We start from the raw sequence: 20919 nt of genomic DNA on the forward strand, positions 1-20919 counted from the left end.
AGATAACTGGTAGTGGCCCAGTGATGGTAGTACCTATATCTTCCTCTCAGCTTTCCCTCTTTTCATGTTTTCCACAGATCCTAGAATAAAAATGAGTGTTGGTAACAGTAATGACTTTTATCTTTTCCTTTAATCTCACCTGCTCTACCACTGACGAGTTCAGTTTTCTGAGAAAATAAAAAGTGCTTCCCTAGAGTTGCTTTGGCAGGGGATGCTTATTACATCAGCCTGCTAGAAATTGATTCCTCAGATTAAATTACCACTTAATTTATATATATCCAAGACAATCTCTGAGCACCACACATCCATATGCAGTTTTCTGCATGTGCTATTTCTCAGAATGTCTCAAAGACTGTTCACAACATACAAATCCAGAACTGAACTTATCATTGATGTTGTTGTCCAAAGCTGATGAGTCTTTGGTATCCTCCGGCTCAGGACATTCACCTAGATACCTAGGAAACATCTTTGACATCTTCTTTGCCCCCACCAATTTCTGGTCCTGATTCTTGTTGATTGCACATCCTAATAGCACTTCAGATGTGTCTGAATCTCTTGTTCATAGCACCAGCCATTATCTTGCTTGAATAATTGCACAGAGGTGTGTCCTTATTAATCTGATCTCACTCAGTTTACCCCCACTGCCCATCCCGTCTGTAGGGCCACCAGAATAACATTTGAAAAATTCAGCTGAAACCTCATTTTTTTAGGATTTAAAACCCTTCACTGGTAGACTTGATGAGTTTCTTTAATATGACTGTCAAGACTATGTTCTGTATGTCCGACTGCCAAGCATCTTTCAGTTCTTTTCTCCCACAAGCAGTTTCCCTCCATCCTCATCTCCCCTGGAGTTCTTTTGTAGATGTTGACTTATAGTCTAATTTCTTGAGATTGTATTAAATTGAAATAAAATCCATACTACTATTCAAAGACATTGTACAAAGATGTTCATATATGCCCCAGACTTTAAACCATAGCCCTGGAAACAAATATCCAACAATGAGAGACTGTTGAATAAATTAGAACACAGATGCACCAGAGAGGATAATGCAAGCATCATAGATAGTGAATTTGAGTTCTATCCATTGCTCTGAAAGAATTTTCACGTGATATTATACAATGGAGAAAGTGAAATTAATAGAAGCATATATAATATGATTCTATTTTTATAAAGCATGTGGTTTTTATGGAGGCTATCTTTATAGACACACACATATATATATATATATAAATGTGAATGCATTTCTCTACAAAGTACATGAGTACATGAATGTGGAGAAACAATAGAGATGGATGCCTAATGATTTGCTGCATTTGATTATCTAGGAAGGGAAAGATGTGAGTGGCCATGCTAGGGAGAGGGAGAGTTAGAGAAGCAAGTGAAATAATGGGAGAGAAACTAAGGCATTAAAAAAAAAAAAAATAGAACCCAGCATTGTGATATGATCCCATTGTGACATATTATGTAAGTATGTATAGATGTGTGTGTGTCTCTCTGCACACATACATAAATTAGAAAGCATAAATCTGACATTTGTATATAGCTGTTGACTGCTGGGTATGTTCATTAAATAGGTGACGTTCCAGTGACCAAAAGTTTGCAGAGTTGTATACGGTAAGTTCTAACTTGGTAAAATCAGACCCCCCCCCCAAAAAAGAGAGAGAATGAAATGTGTGTATATCTGATTGTATATGTTTGTAAAGTAGAGAAGAATGTTATAGAAGGTTAGGCCTCAGTCAATTTGCCTTCCTTTCTCTGGAGGTGCCCATGATTAGTAATTGGTATGTGTTCTTCCAGACCTTTAAAATTCATTTATATGCATAAATAAATGTGGCAGTGGAAATATATAGTGTTTTATTTTAAGAGTTATTTATTTTAGGGAGAGAGAAAAAGATGAGAGCATGCATGAGCAGGGGAGGGGCAGAGGAAGAGAATCTCAAGTAGGACTCCCCACTGAGTGCAGAGCCCAAAGTGGGGCTCAGTCTCATGACCCTGAGATCACGACCTGAGCCAAAAGCAAGAGCCAGACACCTAACCAACCTCACCATCCAGAAGCCCCAGAAATATGTGGCCTTTTAATTTAAATACCATAAATGCCATTTTACTCTGTCATTTTTCAATTTTTTTTTCTCATAATGTGTCTGCATATTTTCCTCTTAACTATTACATAGTATTTCAAATACAATATACTGTGATTACGCAGTCATAAAAAATGATGGACCTTAATTTCTAATTTTTCTTTATTAAGAATAAGGGATCCTTGTGCATGTCACCTTCTTCAGTGTGTAGTTGTTTCTTTGGGTAAGATATAATTTGGTAGAATTGCTGGTAGGGAGCAGACACTTCAAAACGTAATAAAAACAGCCAGACCGCCCCTGCCAATAGCAGATATGAATGTTTAACTCATGTTAGCAATGGAAGAGATCATCTTTCTTTCCCATACCTTTGCCAATATTTGAGGCCCTCAGTCTTTGAAATGTCAGACATTTGGGTGCATGAAAATCATGTATATAATTTCACAGGTAAATACTCAGTTTGATGGGTTTCCATGTTTTTTTGCCATTTGTATCTGTGTGTGTGTGTGTGTGTGTATGGTGTATGACTTAATGTATTCTTATACTTTGTCCATTCATGTTTTTTGGTTGAGTTGTTTGCATTTTTTAGCTATTCTGAATAATAACTTGTCTATTAAATATGTTGAAATTATATTCCCCATTAGCAGTGCCTCTTTTAAGTACCTTCCTTTTTTTTTTTTTTAAAGATTTTATTTATTTGTTTGACAGAGAGAGACACAGTGAGAGAGGGAACACAAGCAGGGGGAGTGCGAGAGGGAGAAGCAGGGTTCCTGACGAGCAGAGAGCCTGATGTGGGGCTCAATCCCATGACCCTAGGATCATGACATGAGCCGAAGGCAGCCACTTAACTAACTGAGCCCCCCAGGCACCCTTTAAGTACCTTTCTAACAATTTCCTGACAATGGAATTTTCTGATGCATGAATATTCCACAAAATGTTCATGATCATAGTTACAAAATATAAGAATAGTATAAGAATATCAATAGTTAGGAAAAATAAGAAAGACAGAAAGCTCACAACATCTCACCATAATAAACAAGAAGACACAATGGTATACTTTGAGTACTCTGTGAAAGGGGGTATTTAAATTGTCTCTGGGTTTGTCATTTGACTGTTTTCAACAGATGAGATAGCTGAGAAGAAACATATTAAGCCATTTGCATAAATGTATATTAGCTTTGTTCTGGGGGCAGAGGGAGGCATCGACCTCTATTAGGAACAACGGAAAACGCAGCAAAGCAAAACACTTCCTCTGCTCTACTCTAAACCACTGCAGGACAGACCTTATTGAGATGTACAAAGCATGTCTGCCAGGTTGGCAAATAACCTTAAATTGAGAGATCAAGGGTGATTTAATTTCACAGGTGATATTTTCAGTGAACCTTGAAAGATGGTAACATTTAGACAAGCTGAAATGGAAGGAAATTACAGATGGAAAAGTACAGGGTAACCTGTTCAGCTGAAGCACATAGTATTTAAAGTGAGGTGCCCAGAGAAGCTGAGGTTCACACTGCAAATTCACATGATGTGCTTTCGTTTGTTTTCAGTAAGAAATAGATGGGAGCACAGAAGGTTTTCTATCAGCGGAGTCTGATTGGAACTGTGCTTTAGGAAGATTAACCTGGAAGCAGGGAGGGCAGGGTTAATCTGGGAGGATGTGGGAAAGAAAGTCAGCAAGGACCTTCTGCATCCATCCAAGCTAATTGAAAGCCCATTGTGGGGTGATGGAAATCCCAGTGCTGAGGAAGAGATGAAGCGTTGGAGACCTGATGAAAGTAGGATAGACTTTATTTGAACATTTCAAACGTCTAGTTGATGCCATTTCTAAAGCATCTTCAAACATTTTCAGCTTTAAAAAAGTGAAGGAATATACGGTCATATTGCTTTATGTTTCTTTCTATTTTTATGTAATTATTACATTTAATATATTTACTTTGAGGACTTAGGATTTTTACTACCCCTTTGATAAAGGAGATAACCAAGTTTTGCTTTTATGGCTCTGGAGATATGACTTGGACTTTCAATGTCACCTCTTCTTAAACAAGATTGCGAGTTGCTTTTTGTCCTTCCTTGTGGTTTTCAGCACCCCAATATGGAGGTTGCAGTGGCTGGCAGGCCCTCTTCTCTTTGGTGGCAGAGCCCTGTAGTTTGTAGACCAGCAGACTCTCTAACTCAAGGAATTGAAAATGTCATACAGCCCAATGATCATAAAAGCCCCAGAGACCATATTGCAAAAGGTAGTTGAATCAGGTTTTGTTTAGGAAAACCAAGTTAATATCCCATGTAGACTTCTATCCCATCCCTATACCCTCAAGGTAGGATTCCTCTAATTTTTTTCTCTCCAATGAGAGAGGGCCCCTGCTTCCCAGCAATTTTTCTCTGGGCTCCTATGCAACTTATTGCTTATAACATTCTTTTGACACAAACTTATATACCCTCTTGAGACATTGTTTATATTGTATTGAAGTTAATTTTATTTATTTATCAGTTTGTTTCATCATGGGAAATTCTACTTTCCTAACTAGTTATAAACTCCTTCAATTAAGAATTTAGAGATTTGGCAGACTCTTTTCTAATCCTAGTTCTAGTTTTTGTTTGCCTTAATGATCCTTCAGAGTTAAGAGAAAGATATCCCACATTTAGAGATTTTTTTTTTTTCCAAACTCAGCTTAGCTGAATTAAGTGTGTCCATTTGGCCAATGTCATAATATGGACAGAGCTTATAAGTGAGTGATTTGCCTAAAGTGAGAGTATACATTTTCTTCTAAAACCTGCAATTGCCCATTGCTCTAGTAAATCAGTATCCTGCCAACTGCCACCGGTGATGTGGCCAGCCTCTCCAGATGGTGTCAGCTGCCACAACACTCCACAAACTCCGTGTCATCAGTTTTTTGATTGCCTGCATCAGTCTCACTATGCTTTGCTCCCCTATTGACGTCAGTGACTGCCAAGGGTCCAAGACCTGATTCGCCGAGATCATTAGACCAACTTTACTTCTTTTTTTTTTCTTTTTTAAAATTTTTAAAATTTTTTTATAAACATATAATGTATTATTAGCCCCAGGGGTACAGGTCTGTGAATCGCCAGGTTTAGACACTTCACAGCACTCACCATAGCACGTACCCTCCCCAATGCCCATAACCCCACCACCCTCTCCCTAGCCCCCTCCCCCGGCCCCCCTCAGTTTGTTTTGTGACATTAAGAGTCTCTTATGGTTTGTCTCCCTCCTGATCCCATCGTGTTGCATTTATTCATTTCCTACCCCCCCCAAACCCCCACATTGCATCTCTACTTCCTCATATCAGGGAGATCATATGACAGTTGTCTTTATCTGATTGACTTATTTCACTCAGCATAATACCCTCTAGTTCCATCCACGTCATTGCAAATGGCAAGATTTCATTTCTTTTGATGGCTGCATAGTATTCCATTGTGTATATATACCACATCTTCTTTATTTATTCATCTGTTGATGGACATCTAGGTTCTTTCCATAGTTTGGCTATTGTAGACATTGCTTTTATAAGCATTTGGGTGTACATGCCCCTTCGGATCACTACGTTTCTATCTTTAGGGTAAATACCTATTTAAATTTAAAATTTAAAAGAAACCTTCAAAAAAAAAAAAGTTGGTACCAGGGGAGGTGGATCTCTCATGTTATAAGACATGGCCATGGGATACTAAAAGTAACTATTTCAATAAATGATTGAAATTGATATAACTTATACCAATTTACTTCCACATTATCACAAAAAGTAAATCTTTAATATGTAATATGGGAAAAATGGAATAATGGACTTCATGTTGGCATTGGTTATAGGTATGAAAGGTCTTTTGTTCTGAACTTAAGGGGACTTAAAGGACTGTAAGTGTGTACATACATTTTAGAGATAATAAGGATGAAGGAAATAGAGGGAGAACAATCAGAAAGAATCAGAAGGAGATGCAGAGGGAGAGACATTATTGCAAATATGTATCTTATGTTTTACACAACTGGATTTGTACACACCTCACCTGCAATGGAATATAATACAAAAGAAACTCAAAAATGTGTTCAGATATAGGAATTTAAGAGCTAGAATATACATGAAAAAGTGCTCAACATCACTCGGCATCAGGGAAATACAGATCAAAACCACAATGAGATACCTCACGCCGGTCAGAATGGCTAAAATTAACAAGTCAGGAAATGACAGATGCTGGTGAGGATGCAGAGAAAGGGGAACCCTCCTACCCTATTGGTGGGAATGCAAGCTTGTGCAACCACTCTAGAAAAGAGCATGGAGGTTCCTCAAAAAGTTGAAAATAGAGCTACCCTACGAAACAGCAATTGCCACTTCTAATCACTCTACTTTCCCAAACTCATCAGTGGTGCAATATCTGCACCATTTTTGCTGTTGTTGTTGTTGTTATTGGCCCTTATTTCTCTCCTTACACACTCCAAAGTCCATGATCTAACATCTCCAGTGCATGTGAATACAATTATAATAAGCCTTGGATAATCAGAGTGCAGAAGTAAACGCATTCTGAAATCAGTTTATTTGTTCATACTATATGCCTCCCTGGTACACACTTTGAGAAATGTCTCACTTGTTTTTTTTAAAACAAAAAGTTGTTAAACTTTTTTTTAAAACAAAAACTTGATCTCGGATCAAGTCGTCTGAGGCAGGGTCTCTACCATTAAACATACAGTCATGTTGTAATAGCTACTGTCCTACAACAAAATAAAACAAAACAAAAACAGAAGCAGAAACTGAGTTGATTCCATGTCTTCTTTAGGCTCTGCTCCATACATCTGTTCTCCTTGACTACAAAATTCCATAAAATATTTGTGTATTCTCAGTCTCTGCTTTCCCTTTTTTAAATTGAGGTATAATTGACTAATTGGCATATAGCATTAGTCTCAGGTGTGCGATGTAATGAGTTGATATTTATATATGTTGTGAAATGATCACCACAATAATTCTAATGAACATCTGTCACCACACATCATTACAAACTTTTTTTTCTTGGAATGAGAACCTTTTAAGATCTACTCTTTCAACAACTTTCAAGTATGAAATGCAGTGTTCGTAACTATAGTACAGACTGTACATTATATCTCCATGATTTACTTATAACTGGACATCGAGAGCTTTTGACGGTCTCTGCTTTATTTCCTTTCCCCTTCTGTATCCCAATTACTATACTTTCTGCCACACTTCACAGAAACTACACTTTTCACAAGTGACCAGGTCTTTTTCTCAGAAGATATATGGTCAGTTTTCATCCTCATTTTACAAGAACTATCAGTCATGCACACGCATTTGATCATTTCTTCTTTTTATTTTTTTTTTAAAGGTTTTATTTATTTATTTTAGAAAGAGAGGGTGTGCAAATGGGAGAGAATGAGAGCAGGGGCAGGGGCAGAGGGAGTGGGAGAGAGAATCCCAGGCAGACTCCCCACTGAGTGTGAAGCCCAATGACATGGGGCTTGATCCCATGACCCTGAGATCATGACCTGAGCTGAAACCAAGAGCTGGACACTCAACCAACTCGACCACCCCAGAGAATGCGAAATACCGTATGATTCACCTCAATGCCCGCCCCTGTCTATGTGGTGTTTTCCAGTGGCAGCGACCTCTTTTCTTTTCTTCTTCCCAGGGCTATTGTAATTCCTGTTCTCTATAGTTAAGAGCCTGTTTCTTGGTTTGTCTTTCTCACTCTCTGTCTCTCCCTCTCTCTCTCTTTTTCCCCCTTTGTTCATTTGTATTGTTTCTTAAATTCCACATAAGAGTGGGATCATATGGTATTTCTCTTTCTCTAACTGTCTTACTTCACTTAGCATAATTCTCTCCAGCTCCCTCTGTGTCATTACAAGTGGTGAGATTTCGTTCTTTTTTTTATGGCTGAGTAATTTTGCATTGTGTTTATATACCACATCTTCTTTATCCATTCAGCCCTCCATTCTGTCTTCAGTCTATCACTAATCAGTCTATTACTTACCCCTTTTTGGCTGAATAACACTCATAAAGGCATAAAGGTAATATATTGAATGTTCTATTTTCAGTTTCCCCTGTTATAATGTAAGCATTTTGAGAAAGTTTTACCATCTCTTAGAATTTCTGTCTCTTAAAATAAGGCCCTACAAATAATACATGTTCAATTTATTGAACAATACTGTAATCTGTGGCTAAACAAGGACCAAAGTTTGTAAGTTTGGGGCGCCTGGGTGGCTCATTCCATTAAGCTTCTGTCTTTGGTTCAGGTCATGATTCCAGGGTCCTGGGATCGAGTCCCGCATTGGGCTCCCTTCTCAGTGGGGACCCTGCTTCTCCCTCTGCCTACTCCCTGCTCATGCTCTCTCTTTCTCTCAAATAAAATCTTCAAAAAATGAAGTGCACAAGTTTGACTTCCAGTCCTCGAAGTTTCTTTCTAAACTAATGTGTTGCTATAACTGGAAAGGAGCAGGAAAGATAAGAGGAGTGAATAAAAGAAGAGAGAATGGAAGGAAGGAGGGAAACTAAAAGGGAAGAAGGGAGGGAACAAGAAAAAGAAGGAAAGAAAGAAGAAGGAGAGGGAGGAAAGGAGGGAAGGGTAAAGAGGGGAAATGATTGGTTGCCTTGGTCAGTCTTCAGTCTCTCCCCATTCCTGACTACAACAAGGCAGCTCAGTTTGGAGGAATTAGTCCACAATTCTGATTGGTTTTCCTTTTCTCATTTGATTATGTTGGCCCTTTAGTATCATTCTGGTGGTTCTACATGGATGACTGGCTTTTCATGCAGATTTCGTGTATCTAAATATCTGTCACTTTGGCCAAAGTTGGACTTTTTTTTTTCTTCCTAAGAGTCCTGAACAAATGATTTTAAATGGACCCATTCAGTAAATTTAATTAGTGATTATGAATCAGATTGAAATGCAGATGCTCCCTCTGGTGGTTTAATTTACAGGTGTTCAAAAATAACAATGAAGAATTAAGATGCCATTGTCAACAAACTGGGGGTTGCAGAAGAGAAAGTGGGTTGGTGATGGGGTAACTGGGTGATGGCCATTACGGAGGGCATGTGATGTGATGAGCACTGGATGTTATACACAACCGATGCATCACTGAACACAACATCAAAAACTAATGATGTACTATATGTTGGCTAATTCAATTTAAATACATTAAAAAAAGATCCCACTTACAAGGTCTTAGGAATGTTATTCTCTTTCACCCTGTCCTGGTCCTCCTCCCCTTCCTCTTCCTCTTCTTCTCTTTCAATTTTAAATATAAAATGAGTCAGAGTGGCAACATTTGTGATAACGTCTACTGAAATCTGTATGGGGAAGCAACTTCTAGAAAATTAGAAGGAAAGGTAGGAGAAGCCAACCACTCACAAGGCCAGACATTCTTTGGGAAAAGGGCATTCTTCACTCTTTGCTGGCTGTAGAGTAAAAATATCTCTCCTCTTACAAAGTGGAGACTGTAGGTGTTTTCTTCCTTATTCAGCTTTAACATTGTTTTATTTGCATTTTCCCAGGACCTGGGCACCTTGTACAAACTTAGAATTCTCCTTATGGATAACTTATATTTAAAAGTACTGCTTTATAGAGCCTTAATAATTTATAACTTAACTATAAGTATTCCTTGTTGCAATACTAGAATGTACTAGTGTTTTAAAAATTGTATTATGGCTATAACTTTTATATCTTTCCCACAACTGACTGATATACATGCTTTGGACTTCAAAGTAGCATGTATATTATTTAGATGGTGATTATTCCATAGTTATAGGGTGTGATATTCTGTAATCACTTATTTTTTCACTTCGATTAATACAAACTTAGCAAAATCTTTTATAATAATATACTATCACCATGCCATAATTCTAATCCTTGTGACACTGATATTTCTCACCTAAAGTAACTTTGAATGGGAAAACATCTGACTTACTAATGGAAATTGTCAGAAAAATAGAATATATTTTATAAATAACTCCTTTAAGTTTAATTTTCTTGAAATTCATTTCTGATTTTATGATTTGACTATTTTATTACTCTTGCTTAATAATATAGTTTAATTCTTATTTGTTTCATTAAATTTATTTAAAAGTTTATCAACATTAATTCAGTATGTTTTTATATATTCATTGAAGTATATGTTGCATTATATTGAAGAATATATGATATATGGAACATGCTTTGGGTGGAATCTACCTGATTCAAAGACTGAGTTCAGTAATTATGTTAGAATGTAGGGGGACACTTCATAGGTATCTATAGGATGATTAGATACATACCTTTGTCAAAATACAATGACACATGAAGGAAATTGATTGATAAGGAAAATTCAACAAGATTTTTATGTTTTAAGAGTTTTACCTATCTGTGTCCTCCTTTTATTACTTGCGTGTAATCAAAATCATTTCATTACAGGCATCCAAGCAGATGTAAGCAACAATAAATTCTTTGACATTCACAACAATTTGTGCAGTCATTAAAAGATACGTCATTTAGTCAAGCCTGATTTAGGCATTGAATTGTTCTCCAGAGAAATATTTATATGGAGAGATTTATTATGAGGAATTGCACATACGATTATGGAGGCTGAGAAATCCCACAGTCTGCTGTTTGCAGTGTGGAGACCAAGGAAGGCCAGTGGCATTTAATTCGGCTGGAGTCTGCAGGCCTGAGAACCAGGGACTCTGATGGTGTGAATCCCAGTCCGAGGGCAGGAGAAGAGGAGATGACATGTCCCGGTTCACTCCATGAAGCAAGGAAAAAGAGAGGAATTCCTCCTTCCTCTGCCTTTTGTTCTACCCAGGCCCTCTGGAGATTGTATGATGCCCACATACATCGGGGAAGCAGCCCCCTTTACTGAATCCACTGACTCAGATGCTAATCTCATCTGGAAATAGGGTCACAGACACACCAGAAATAATGTGGAATCTTGACACCCTGTGGGCAGTCAAAGTGACACACACAATTACTCATCATAAGCCTTCAACATGCAGTTATAAGATCATGATTAAAACCAGGCTTGATCAGTTGCATACAACATGGAAAGGCAATATTAAATTTTTGATAACTTTTTAAAAGTTATTTGCAATGCTAAAATAACATTTTTTCACTAAAGTATTTTAATATGCAATTTAAAAGTATGTGGATTAGAAAGTTTTTGGTATCAACCACAGTCTTTAAGTGTGACCACAGATCACTAGCAATATGAAAAGCCTTTTTATATTGAAAACAAATCTCTGTTTAGAGAAAGTACTAAGTATTCATAAACTCAAGAACATTTAATACATTGTCATTTGTGACATTTATAATGAAATCTGATGGAACTTTGCTTTCCTAATTCTGTTAATCATGTATTTGATCAAATGAAAATTATTTTGCTGTGGAGTCTTTAACTTTAATAGTCAGGAAGCTACTGACTATTCTTCTTTATAATGTCATCTGGACGTTTGTGCAAGAGAGGAAAAATCTTACATGTCTATATCACAAAGTTGGAACTTGGGGGTTGAATCAAGGGAGGACTTCTTTTTCATGAATTCAATTATCCTAAAATCAGGTCAGAAATCAAATAGTATAATATCCTTGCAATTCTTTCTCTCTCCCCATTTCCATTAGTTTGCCGGAATTTTAAAGGGAATAATGGCCACGTTTCCCTCATCTATTTCCACATGCAAAGGAAAAATGGCCCTCTCTGGTCTATTCATAGACGTAGATCATTTTCAATCCAAATTATTTCATTCACACAGGACCCTCAGGAACCAGGTCTTATAGAATATGAATCCCTCACAGTAGGTAAGAAGATGTGAGTAACAAGACTGTTAGTATAAAGAAGGGACCATTGATTCAATAGCAGTAGATGGACTCATTCAGTAACTAGATGCAGTCTTAGCAAAGTGAAATTCCTGCTTTGGTCTTCAGTTTTCTCACCTCTAGATTAAGATTAGATACCTTCTAAGTGACTGCCAGCTCTGTTGGTAGTATAGTCCTCCCTTCTAGTTTCCCTCTCCTCCTTCTTTTCATTCTTTTACCCCTTCCTTCTCCTCTTCCTCCTTTCTAATCCCTCTTCCTTCTTCTCCTCTTTCCCCCCAACTGGGGTATTATCGGAGTTGTTTTGCTCCTGTTAAAAGAAAAGATTTTCTTTCTATCCTTCTTGGCATTCTCTATCCACTTTGTCTTTTCACCATTTTCATGGTTTTCACTCTTGGCCCTGTGCAGGAGATTCTACTCATTAGCTTTCATTATCTCTCCAATCCATCACTTAGAACTACCTTTTAGAATTACCTCCAATTCAGAGTTTTAAATGAGAATTTATCTCCTGCTCTAAGGAATGGATACACCAAAACGATACACTTATTCTACCTTCTAACTTCTACACATTGGTGATTGCCTCTTTTTTCACTTTGATTAACAGATTCAAAACTGCGAACAGCTTTAATTCTCCTTTTTTTTTTTTTTTTTTGCCTCTTAGTGATGGAACATCCATCTCTCTTCATCCTCTGAACCAGATTGCTTAGTAAACACTCACAGGCCCTCCACAATTACCAATTGCTTTTCAACTGGTAATATTCTAAACATTTTTTCTCTTCAATTCTTCTTCTTATTATTTTCATAACATTTTAAAAGACCATTGCAGAAGAAACGGAGGCTCAGCTTATGGGAATCAAATTAAAATGAACAACGTAAGTTGTTCTTTAAAAAACTTTTTGAGGATGCCTGGGTGGCTCAATGGGTTAAGTGTCTGCCTTTTGGCTGAGGTCATGATCTCAGGGTCCTGGGATCGAGTCCAGCATTTGGTTTCCTGCTCAGTGGGGAGTCTGCTTTTCCCTCTCCCTCAGCTCCTCCCCTGGCTTGTGCTTTCTTTCTCACTCTTTCAAATAAATAAATAAAATCTCTGAAAAACAATCTGAGGGTGTTGGAGGGGTTTTACGGGGGTGGGAGGTTGGGTGAGTCTGGTGGTGGGTATTAAGGAGGGCACATGTTGAATGGAGCACTGGGTGTGGTGCATAAACAATGAATTCTGGAACACTGAAAAGAAATTTAAAAAATAAATAAAAATTTTAAAAAATCTTAATAACTAAAAATAAGTAAATGTTTTGAGATTATTAACTAAAAGTTATGGCAATTTGATGATTTGAGAAACACTGAGTGAACAGAGGGAGGCTCTAGGAGAAGTTTGTGCTTCTTCATGCAGAGTCAAGATTGCAGCGGGTTGGCCAGGTACTTGGACTTGCTAAAACAAGTACTCACTCCTGGTGGGAGATGTGACGTGGGTTAGCGACTAAAAGGCATTTCAAGGTGAGATGGGAACTTAAAGATCCATGGGGAAACCAGAGAAGGGGTTTAAAAGAAAGAGTAGGTCAGCCTTAAGGAGGAAAACATTTTTTTCTGAGACACTTTAGACTGATTGCAGGGGAGAATGGTAGAGAGCAGGGAGGAGAAAATCAGGAGGAGACTACGGATCTAAGTCGAAGATGAAAAACAGAGTAAGTGTGAAGGACTTTTCAATAGCAAGAAGGTATTGAAATGGGTTACCCAAATCGGTTCAGCCCCAGGGAAGGTAAGGTGATAGGCTAATGCGCCAGTGACAGGTCACTTTCCATTCCCTTTCAATAAGGTGTGGAGTCGAGCTCCCAGAATAGTGAGTCAATAAATAGAAGGGCTTTGAAATTTATTTGTATTTGTTGGAATTTGCTATATATGCCTGTACCTTTGGATACCATCAAAGATGACTTGTAAGTCTATGGCTTGTACTTTTTCTTCTGTATTTGTAAAAAACATAATTACAAAGATGGTAATGGGAATAAGGCTCTTGTGAGGCTGGTCTTTTCAGCTTTCCATCTGACTGTCTAGGAAATATATTCAAGGGCAGATATGGTCTTAAGTCCAACATGGGAGAGGCAGAGTGAAATAAGGTGTCCCTTAACTTAGTACTACAAAGTGGTTTTGATTTTCTCACGTTTCAAGGACAAGAGAACCAAGGTTCCTAGAGCTTTCATGACTTGTCTAGAGCTCAATGGCTATGATAGCAGTCTGTTTCTCTCTTACTGTGCTCCTTTATTTAAAATATTCTGCAGTATCACAAAAAATCTTAGTCGATATTTTTGCCACCAACTTATATCGTCTTCCCTTGGTTTTTGTTACTACTAGGAGTCATTGACAACAGATACTTTCTTCCATTAAAAGATATTTTAGGGGGCACCTGGGTGGCTCAGTGGGTTAAAGCTTCTGCCTTCGGCTCAGGTCATGATCCCAGTGTCCTGGGATCGAGCCCTGCATCAGGCTCTCTGCTCAGCGGGGAGCCTGCTTCCTCCTCTCTCTCTGCCTGCCTCTCTGCCTACTTGTGATCTCTGTCTGTCAAATAAATAAATAAAATCTTTAAAAAAAAAAAGATATTTTAGCACTTTGTGCTAATAATTACTTACATTCCACTATCACTGTTTTTCGGCTTCTTGGAAATTCGCTTTGAGCCTTTTAACACCTTGGCCTTACACTTCTTTAACTTCTCACTTCTAGTCATTTGCCAAGGCTTGTTGATTTTTTTTAATACACTTTAGTTTTTAGAGCAGTTTCAGGCTCACATCTAAACTGAGCAGAAGGCAAGATTCCCCATATATCCCCTGCCCTCACTCAGGCTTGGCCTACCCCATTCTTACTAAGTAAGATAGTATCTTACTGTCAGAGTCAGGCACTTGTTGGAATTGATGAACCTGAGCTATCACATCACTACCAGCCAGGTCTATAGCTTACATCAGAATTCACTCTTGATTTTGTATATTCCAGAGGTTTGGACAAATTTATAACAACACCTATCCACAATTATAGTATCATATACAGTATTTCCACTGCCCTGAACATCCTCTGTACTCTGCCTCCTATCCCTATATTTCCTCTGATCTCTGACAACCACTAATCATTTTCCTACATTCATAGTTTTGCCTTTTTTAGAATGTCATATAGTTGGAATCACACAGCTTGTAGCCTTTTCAGATTGGCTTTTTTTACTTAGTAAAATGCACTCAAGTTCCCTCCACGTCTTTGCATGGCATCATAGCTCATTTCTTTTCCTTTTTTTTTTTTTTTTAAGATTTATTTATTTCAGAAAGGGGGGAGGGGCAGAAGAAAAGGGAGAGAGAATTGCAAGCAGACCCCCGACTGAGTGCAGTGCCTGATGTGGGGCTTCATCCCACAACCCTGAGATCATGACCTAAGCCGAAACTGAGTCAGACGCTTAATTGACTGAGCCACCCAGCACCCCTTGTTTCTTTCTTTCTTTTTTTTTTTTTTTTAAGATTCCATTCATTTATTTGACAGAGAGAGACCACAAGTAGGCAGAGAGGCAGGCAGAGAGAGAGGGGGAAGCAGGCTCCCTGTGAGCAGAGAGCCCGATGCGGGACTCGATCCCAGAACCCTGAGACCATGACCTGAGCCAAAGGCAGAGGCTTAACCCAATGAGCCACCCAGGCGCCCCTATTTCTTTTAAGTGTTGAATAATACTGCACTGTCTGGATGGACCACAGTTTTACCCATTCACCTCCTGAAGGACATCTTGGTTGCTTCCAAGTTTTGGCAATTCTGAATAAAACTGCTGTGAACATCCTTGCAGAGGTTTTTATGTGGACATAAGTTTTCAATTCCTTTGGATGATTTTGGTTTTGTGAGAAACCACCAAACTGCCTTCCAAACTCTCTGTACAATTCTTTGTTCCCACGAGCCTTGAATGATATTTCTTGTTGCTTGACATCTCCCACACCCTTTGGTGTCAGTGTTCTGCATGGGGCCTTGTTGATTGCACTTCTCTTGTGTCTGTAATTCATGAATCTTTTCTTCACGAATGCTGTCACCCTTAACATTCAGAATCATTCCCCCACCCCTCAGGACCACTGCAGGAGTCCCTTAACAATTCACCTGCCTTTACCAGGTCTACCTCCCAGCCCAAATCGGATAGTGCCACTAGATTCATTGAGTAAATATCAGCTCTAGTATCTTACTTTTCCATTCGAAAGTCATCAGAGGCTTTTGTCTAATAAATAAAACGGAGCTTGGCATTGAAAATGCTCCAAGATCTATCTCTAGCCTACCCTTCAATATAATTACCCTCTATAATCCTATCTTGCAAGTCAAACTACCTTTTCTTTCCCCGTTTCTGGGTCAGCTTCATGTTTTCTTGCTTCTATCTCCTTGAGGGTTTTTCCTCTTCCTTTCATTTTTGTTTTTTGTAACAACATGATACATCTAGTGAGTCTCCATGCTACTGGCTCGCTCTCCAGCGTACCTCTTAGACCTGCATTCTTCTTTTGCCATCTCTGCTGTGACGTTGGGCTCTAACTTTTCTTCACTGTTCTGCTAAAGGACCTTCTTTGGTCTCCCTCTCTCCACACTGCTTTCATGTTGATTTTTCTCTTGTGGAAATCTTAAGCTACCATTTTCCTGCTTGGAAACTTTTCCTGTTCTCCATTTCCTGGAGCAAGATCTTTGGCTTGTTTTTCAGGTCAAATCATGGCATTTTTACATCTCACCTCTAGTTCTACCACTTTCTTTCTTTATGTATATTTTGTTCTATGTCAACTTGTGAAGTTGTATATGTCTTTGCTTTTCTACTCTCTCCTAAAATTTTTCCCTGCCCTGTCCACCTGACAGACTCTTAGTTTACGCTTTATCTTGTTCTTCAGACATGACCTCCTGAAGCTTTTCCCTGAATACCCCAAGCAGAGCGAAGCTGTCCATTTTCTCAGTGTTTCAGTATTGCTTCTTGTGGTTGCTGGTGTCTTGTTCTATTACAGTTACCATTTTACATGTCTGACTTTTATCCTAACTGTGTGTAAGGGCCACACCTTATTTATCTTTACATCTTCAGCATCGAAAAGAATGGGGTGCAGTAAATATTTGTATATTTATAATTTGGCTGAACTGAAATCAACCTCAACATATTCAGGCCCAACACACACTCCAAGCTTCCTCCCAGTGGAGTGGTCTTTTCCATGGAGGCCTTCCCTGGTGTCACTCTTCACCTTCTTTCAGGTGTCTGCAACACTGTGGTAGTCCCTCTCTTTTCACACACACACATCTCACATTTTGATGCCTGGGAAGAATTTTTTTTATTTCTTCCTGAATTGTCAGCCCTTTAAGGAGAAAATCCAGTTTCTCATCTTCTATCTTTTCTAAACTTTAATACATGTTCTTTGCAAATATTAGAAGCAAAATAAATATGGGTTAAATAAACAAATTAGTGCATAATTCCTTTAATGTTCATTGCATGGAAAATCAAAGAAATTGATAACTTTAAGGGAACCTTGGGATAATTTACTCTAATGTCTTCATCTTACATCTAAGAGAGGCAAATTCAGAAAAGTTCTGCTACTGTCATCAATATCTCAGTGCTTAAGATGGAAAAAAATCAGGACAAGAATCAAAGTCTCCAGATCCCTAGGCAATGTTTTTATATATTTGCAATTATACTACTCTACCTCTTAAAATGTATGAGCTATCACGTGAGTCTCTTTTACGCTTTATGTGGTAATATGTCCAATTCATTACTATTTTTCAATGATAATTATATAAGTTATACATTGCTGGATAAGTTTTTTAATGAATTTTTCACTTGGATAATTATTAAAAAAACAACTATATTAACACTCATAATACAGGAAGAAGATATAGAATTATTACAAAATGAGATCTTTACACAAACATATTCATTATTAATTCTAGGAAAGGACCTTAAGAAAACCACTCTTAGAATTAATTTAGAAACAGACTGCATGGGGACGCCTGGGTGGCTCAGTTGGTTGGACGACTGCTTTCGGCTCAAGTGATGATCCCGGAGTCCCGGAATCGAGTTCCGCATCGGGCTCCCAGCTCCACGGGGAGTCTGCTTCTCCCTCTGACCTTCTCCTCGCTCATGCTCTCTCTCACTGCCTCTCTCTCAAATAAATAAAAAAAAAAAGAAAAAAAAAGAAACAGACTGCATGTTCAATAGCAAATTATTTCATTTAGAATATCAGCATAATTATGTGATTGTCATAAATTGAATATAAAACATAAATAATATCTACTTTGGTTAAGTAGTCTTATTTATGCAAACAAGCAAATTTATTAATATAGTTCTCTGACTCATTCTGTGTGTATACTTTCTTCATGTATTTTATACATGTATTCATGCAAAGTATATCAGTATGCAAGGCATGGATTTATCATGGCTGCCACTTTATACAGATAATTTAATCCCCCCTCTGGAAAATTGTCAAACATTTTATATCTTTTTTTTTTTTAACCTTCTTCGTGTCTTAAAGGTTCCTTTTGGGGGATAAGTAAGAACATGCCATTGTTTTGGACTCAAGTAAACATTACATTCTCAGGTAGGATAGAGGATGGTTTCTGACTATCTTTTCATATTTTCTCTTTGAAAGGTCAATAAGATTTGTGGCCGTCCAATCAGAACACCTACACAAAGCCCCCGTTGTTCTTTTGAAGGAAGCAAAGAGAAGCATGGGATGAAGATCTCTCCCAGAAACGATGAAGAGACACTTGCCAACAGAAGAAAGTAAGACATTTGTTTTACAACCAGAAAGAGAAGAGAAAGTAAGCCATTAATTTTCAACAGAATAGAATGTATTCAATTAAGTAGAACAAAATACACTATTGAAGAAAAAACATCACCATTAATTACTTTTAAAATTCAGCAGTTGCTCCTATTCAATTAATTAGGAATATAAGTTCAACTTGAGACCAATAAAACTTTCTAATAAGGGACACTTGCTATAATATAATATGGCAGGCAGTAGGCACACATGCTCATTATGCACTTAAAATATGGCTAGTGTACAGTGTCGGACAGCAGATCTCTAGGACTTACTCATCTTGCTTAATGGAAACTTTAAGCCCATGAATTAATATCTTTCCTTCTCCTTGTAACCAACAATACTGTATTGTACCCTTCAAATTTTGAGAGGGTAGATCTTACCACGATTAAAAAAAAAAGTTTAAAATATGACTAGTGTGATTGAGGATTGAATTTTTAAATTTTAATTAATTTCAGTCTTAATTGTACATATAGCTACTATATTGGATGGTGAACACAGAGCTTTCACATATATGATAAATCAGTGTTACTGCATGCTAAGCATCTGTTAGAAAATGGTTGGATAAGAAGAAGTTTCTAAACCTTTTATCTAGAATGCTGAAAATGGCTCTCTGTTGATTCAAAATGATAAGCATTGAGTGGCTTGCTTCTATAACTCACATTTCTTTTTTTTTTTTTTAAGATTTTATTTATTTATTTGATAGAGACACAGCAAGAGAGGGAATACAAACAGGGGGAACGGGAGAGGGAGAAGCAGGATTACCCTGAGCAGAGAGCCCAATGTGGGACCCCATCCCAGAACTCTGAGGTCATGACCTGAGCTGAAGGCAGAGGCTTAACGACTGAACCACACAGGCACCCCTATAACTCACATTTCTACTGCTATTCCCATCATCGTTTCACATGTTAAATTAAAGCCTTCATTAATATCTCCTTGCTTGATAATTGGCAGTCAAACTGAAAAACTCTTAGAACTAAAGGAAACTATTAATTTAATTATTTTTGCATTCTGTTGACCAGTGTATGTCTTGGCAAATACTATTTTTGAATTGAATTGAAATTCAGAATTCTATATTAATTTATTAATTCAAATAGTTATTTCTAATAATACCTTATGGCAAACTCAGTATGTTACATAGCTTTACGCTCTATAATGTAGAATCTGTCTTTCCTTCTGGAACAGTGCTCCTAATTGCCTCATTCTCTTTTCAGATGGACTCTAATTTGGAATAAAGATCTGGGTTATTGCTGGCTATTTGCTGCAGCTCAAAAGAATTAGCACTTTGTTTGCATGCAAAGTAGCTGCTCTTTTCCCTCTAAACATCTATAGTGATCAGTAGTCTTTTCTCGGATTTGAGAAATTATTGTGTGTAGTTTGGTATTTCACGTATAGTGGCTAGGTATAGTGTAGAGTGGTTCTTATAGTTTAGGAAGGAAGCTAGGAAGCTCTTAAGTCCTTAAAGGTCATGTCTGTTTCGCCACCAGAACAACTCAGTGTTTGGAAAGACAAAACAAAACCGAACACAAGTGAAATGTCCAAGGAATAATGAGGGGCTCATATAAATAGCTAGTTTTGTAAGTATCTATCTAGACACTGAATAGACCTTGTTGTCACCAATCTTGCAAACTCCTGTATTTCTGTCCCTAACCAGCCAGCCACCATTAGCCATGTCCCATGAACCAGAGTAGATACATCATAGACCTGTCTCACACCATACAAAGTGAGCAACCAGAGGTATGACACATGAGCGCACTTATTTATTTCTACACGTTTTTTTATTGTTACTCTATGGAACTTAATTGTAATGGCAGTATACTTCTGCTTAATACTTAAATATTGTGCAGACCTATCCATAAGCTACTCCTGAATTTTATTTATCTTTCCATATCCATAAGCTGACCTGAATTTTATTTATTCTTCATCACTCATAATTCCCCATGAGGTTATACATTTCAAAAGAAAGAGCTGGGGAAACGTCGCAGAGTAGGTGCTGAGTGAGTTTGAGCTACTTTCTGTGCATCTTGTGCTTTTTCCACCCACTTGAGTCTGATTTTCAATAGGTCACTTCCACGTGATGATATATTGCTTGTATACAGGCCTGATCTCATAGCGTGGCAGATCAGAGAGCAGTTAGATCATTGGTATCTCAGGTTGCTGTGTCACTTGCTAACTCATGGTCAAGTGTGTAGTTTTTATCGGATTCGAGTTGGAAACCAACCGACCAACGAAATAAAAACAGTGTTTAGCAAAAGCAAGAATGCCTTTAGTCCAAAATCTTTGATGT

General features: G+C 37.8%; 1 protein-coding gene across 1 annotated transcript in view; it reads left to right on the top strand.

Moving 5' to 3' along the window:
- Positions 1-20919, top strand: part of LOC111146936 (glypican 5) — a 707501-nt gene that overhangs the window by 301302 nt on the left and 385280 nt on the right. Inside the window, exon 4 of the mRNA XM_022502687.1 lies at positions 18462-18595. Coding sequence (XP_022358395.1) covers positions 18462-18595 — 134 coding nt within the window. The remainder of the gene's footprint in view (positions 1-18461; positions 18596-20919) is intronic.

Source organism: Enhydra lutris, unplaced genomic scaffold (assembly GCF_002288905.1).
Source record: "Enhydra lutris kenyoni isolate GAN:26980312 unplaced genomic scaffold, ASM228890v2 scaffoldscaffold15, whole genome shotgun sequence".
NCBI lineage: Eukaryota > Metazoa > Chordata > Mammalia > Carnivora > Mustelidae > Enhydra > Enhydra lutris.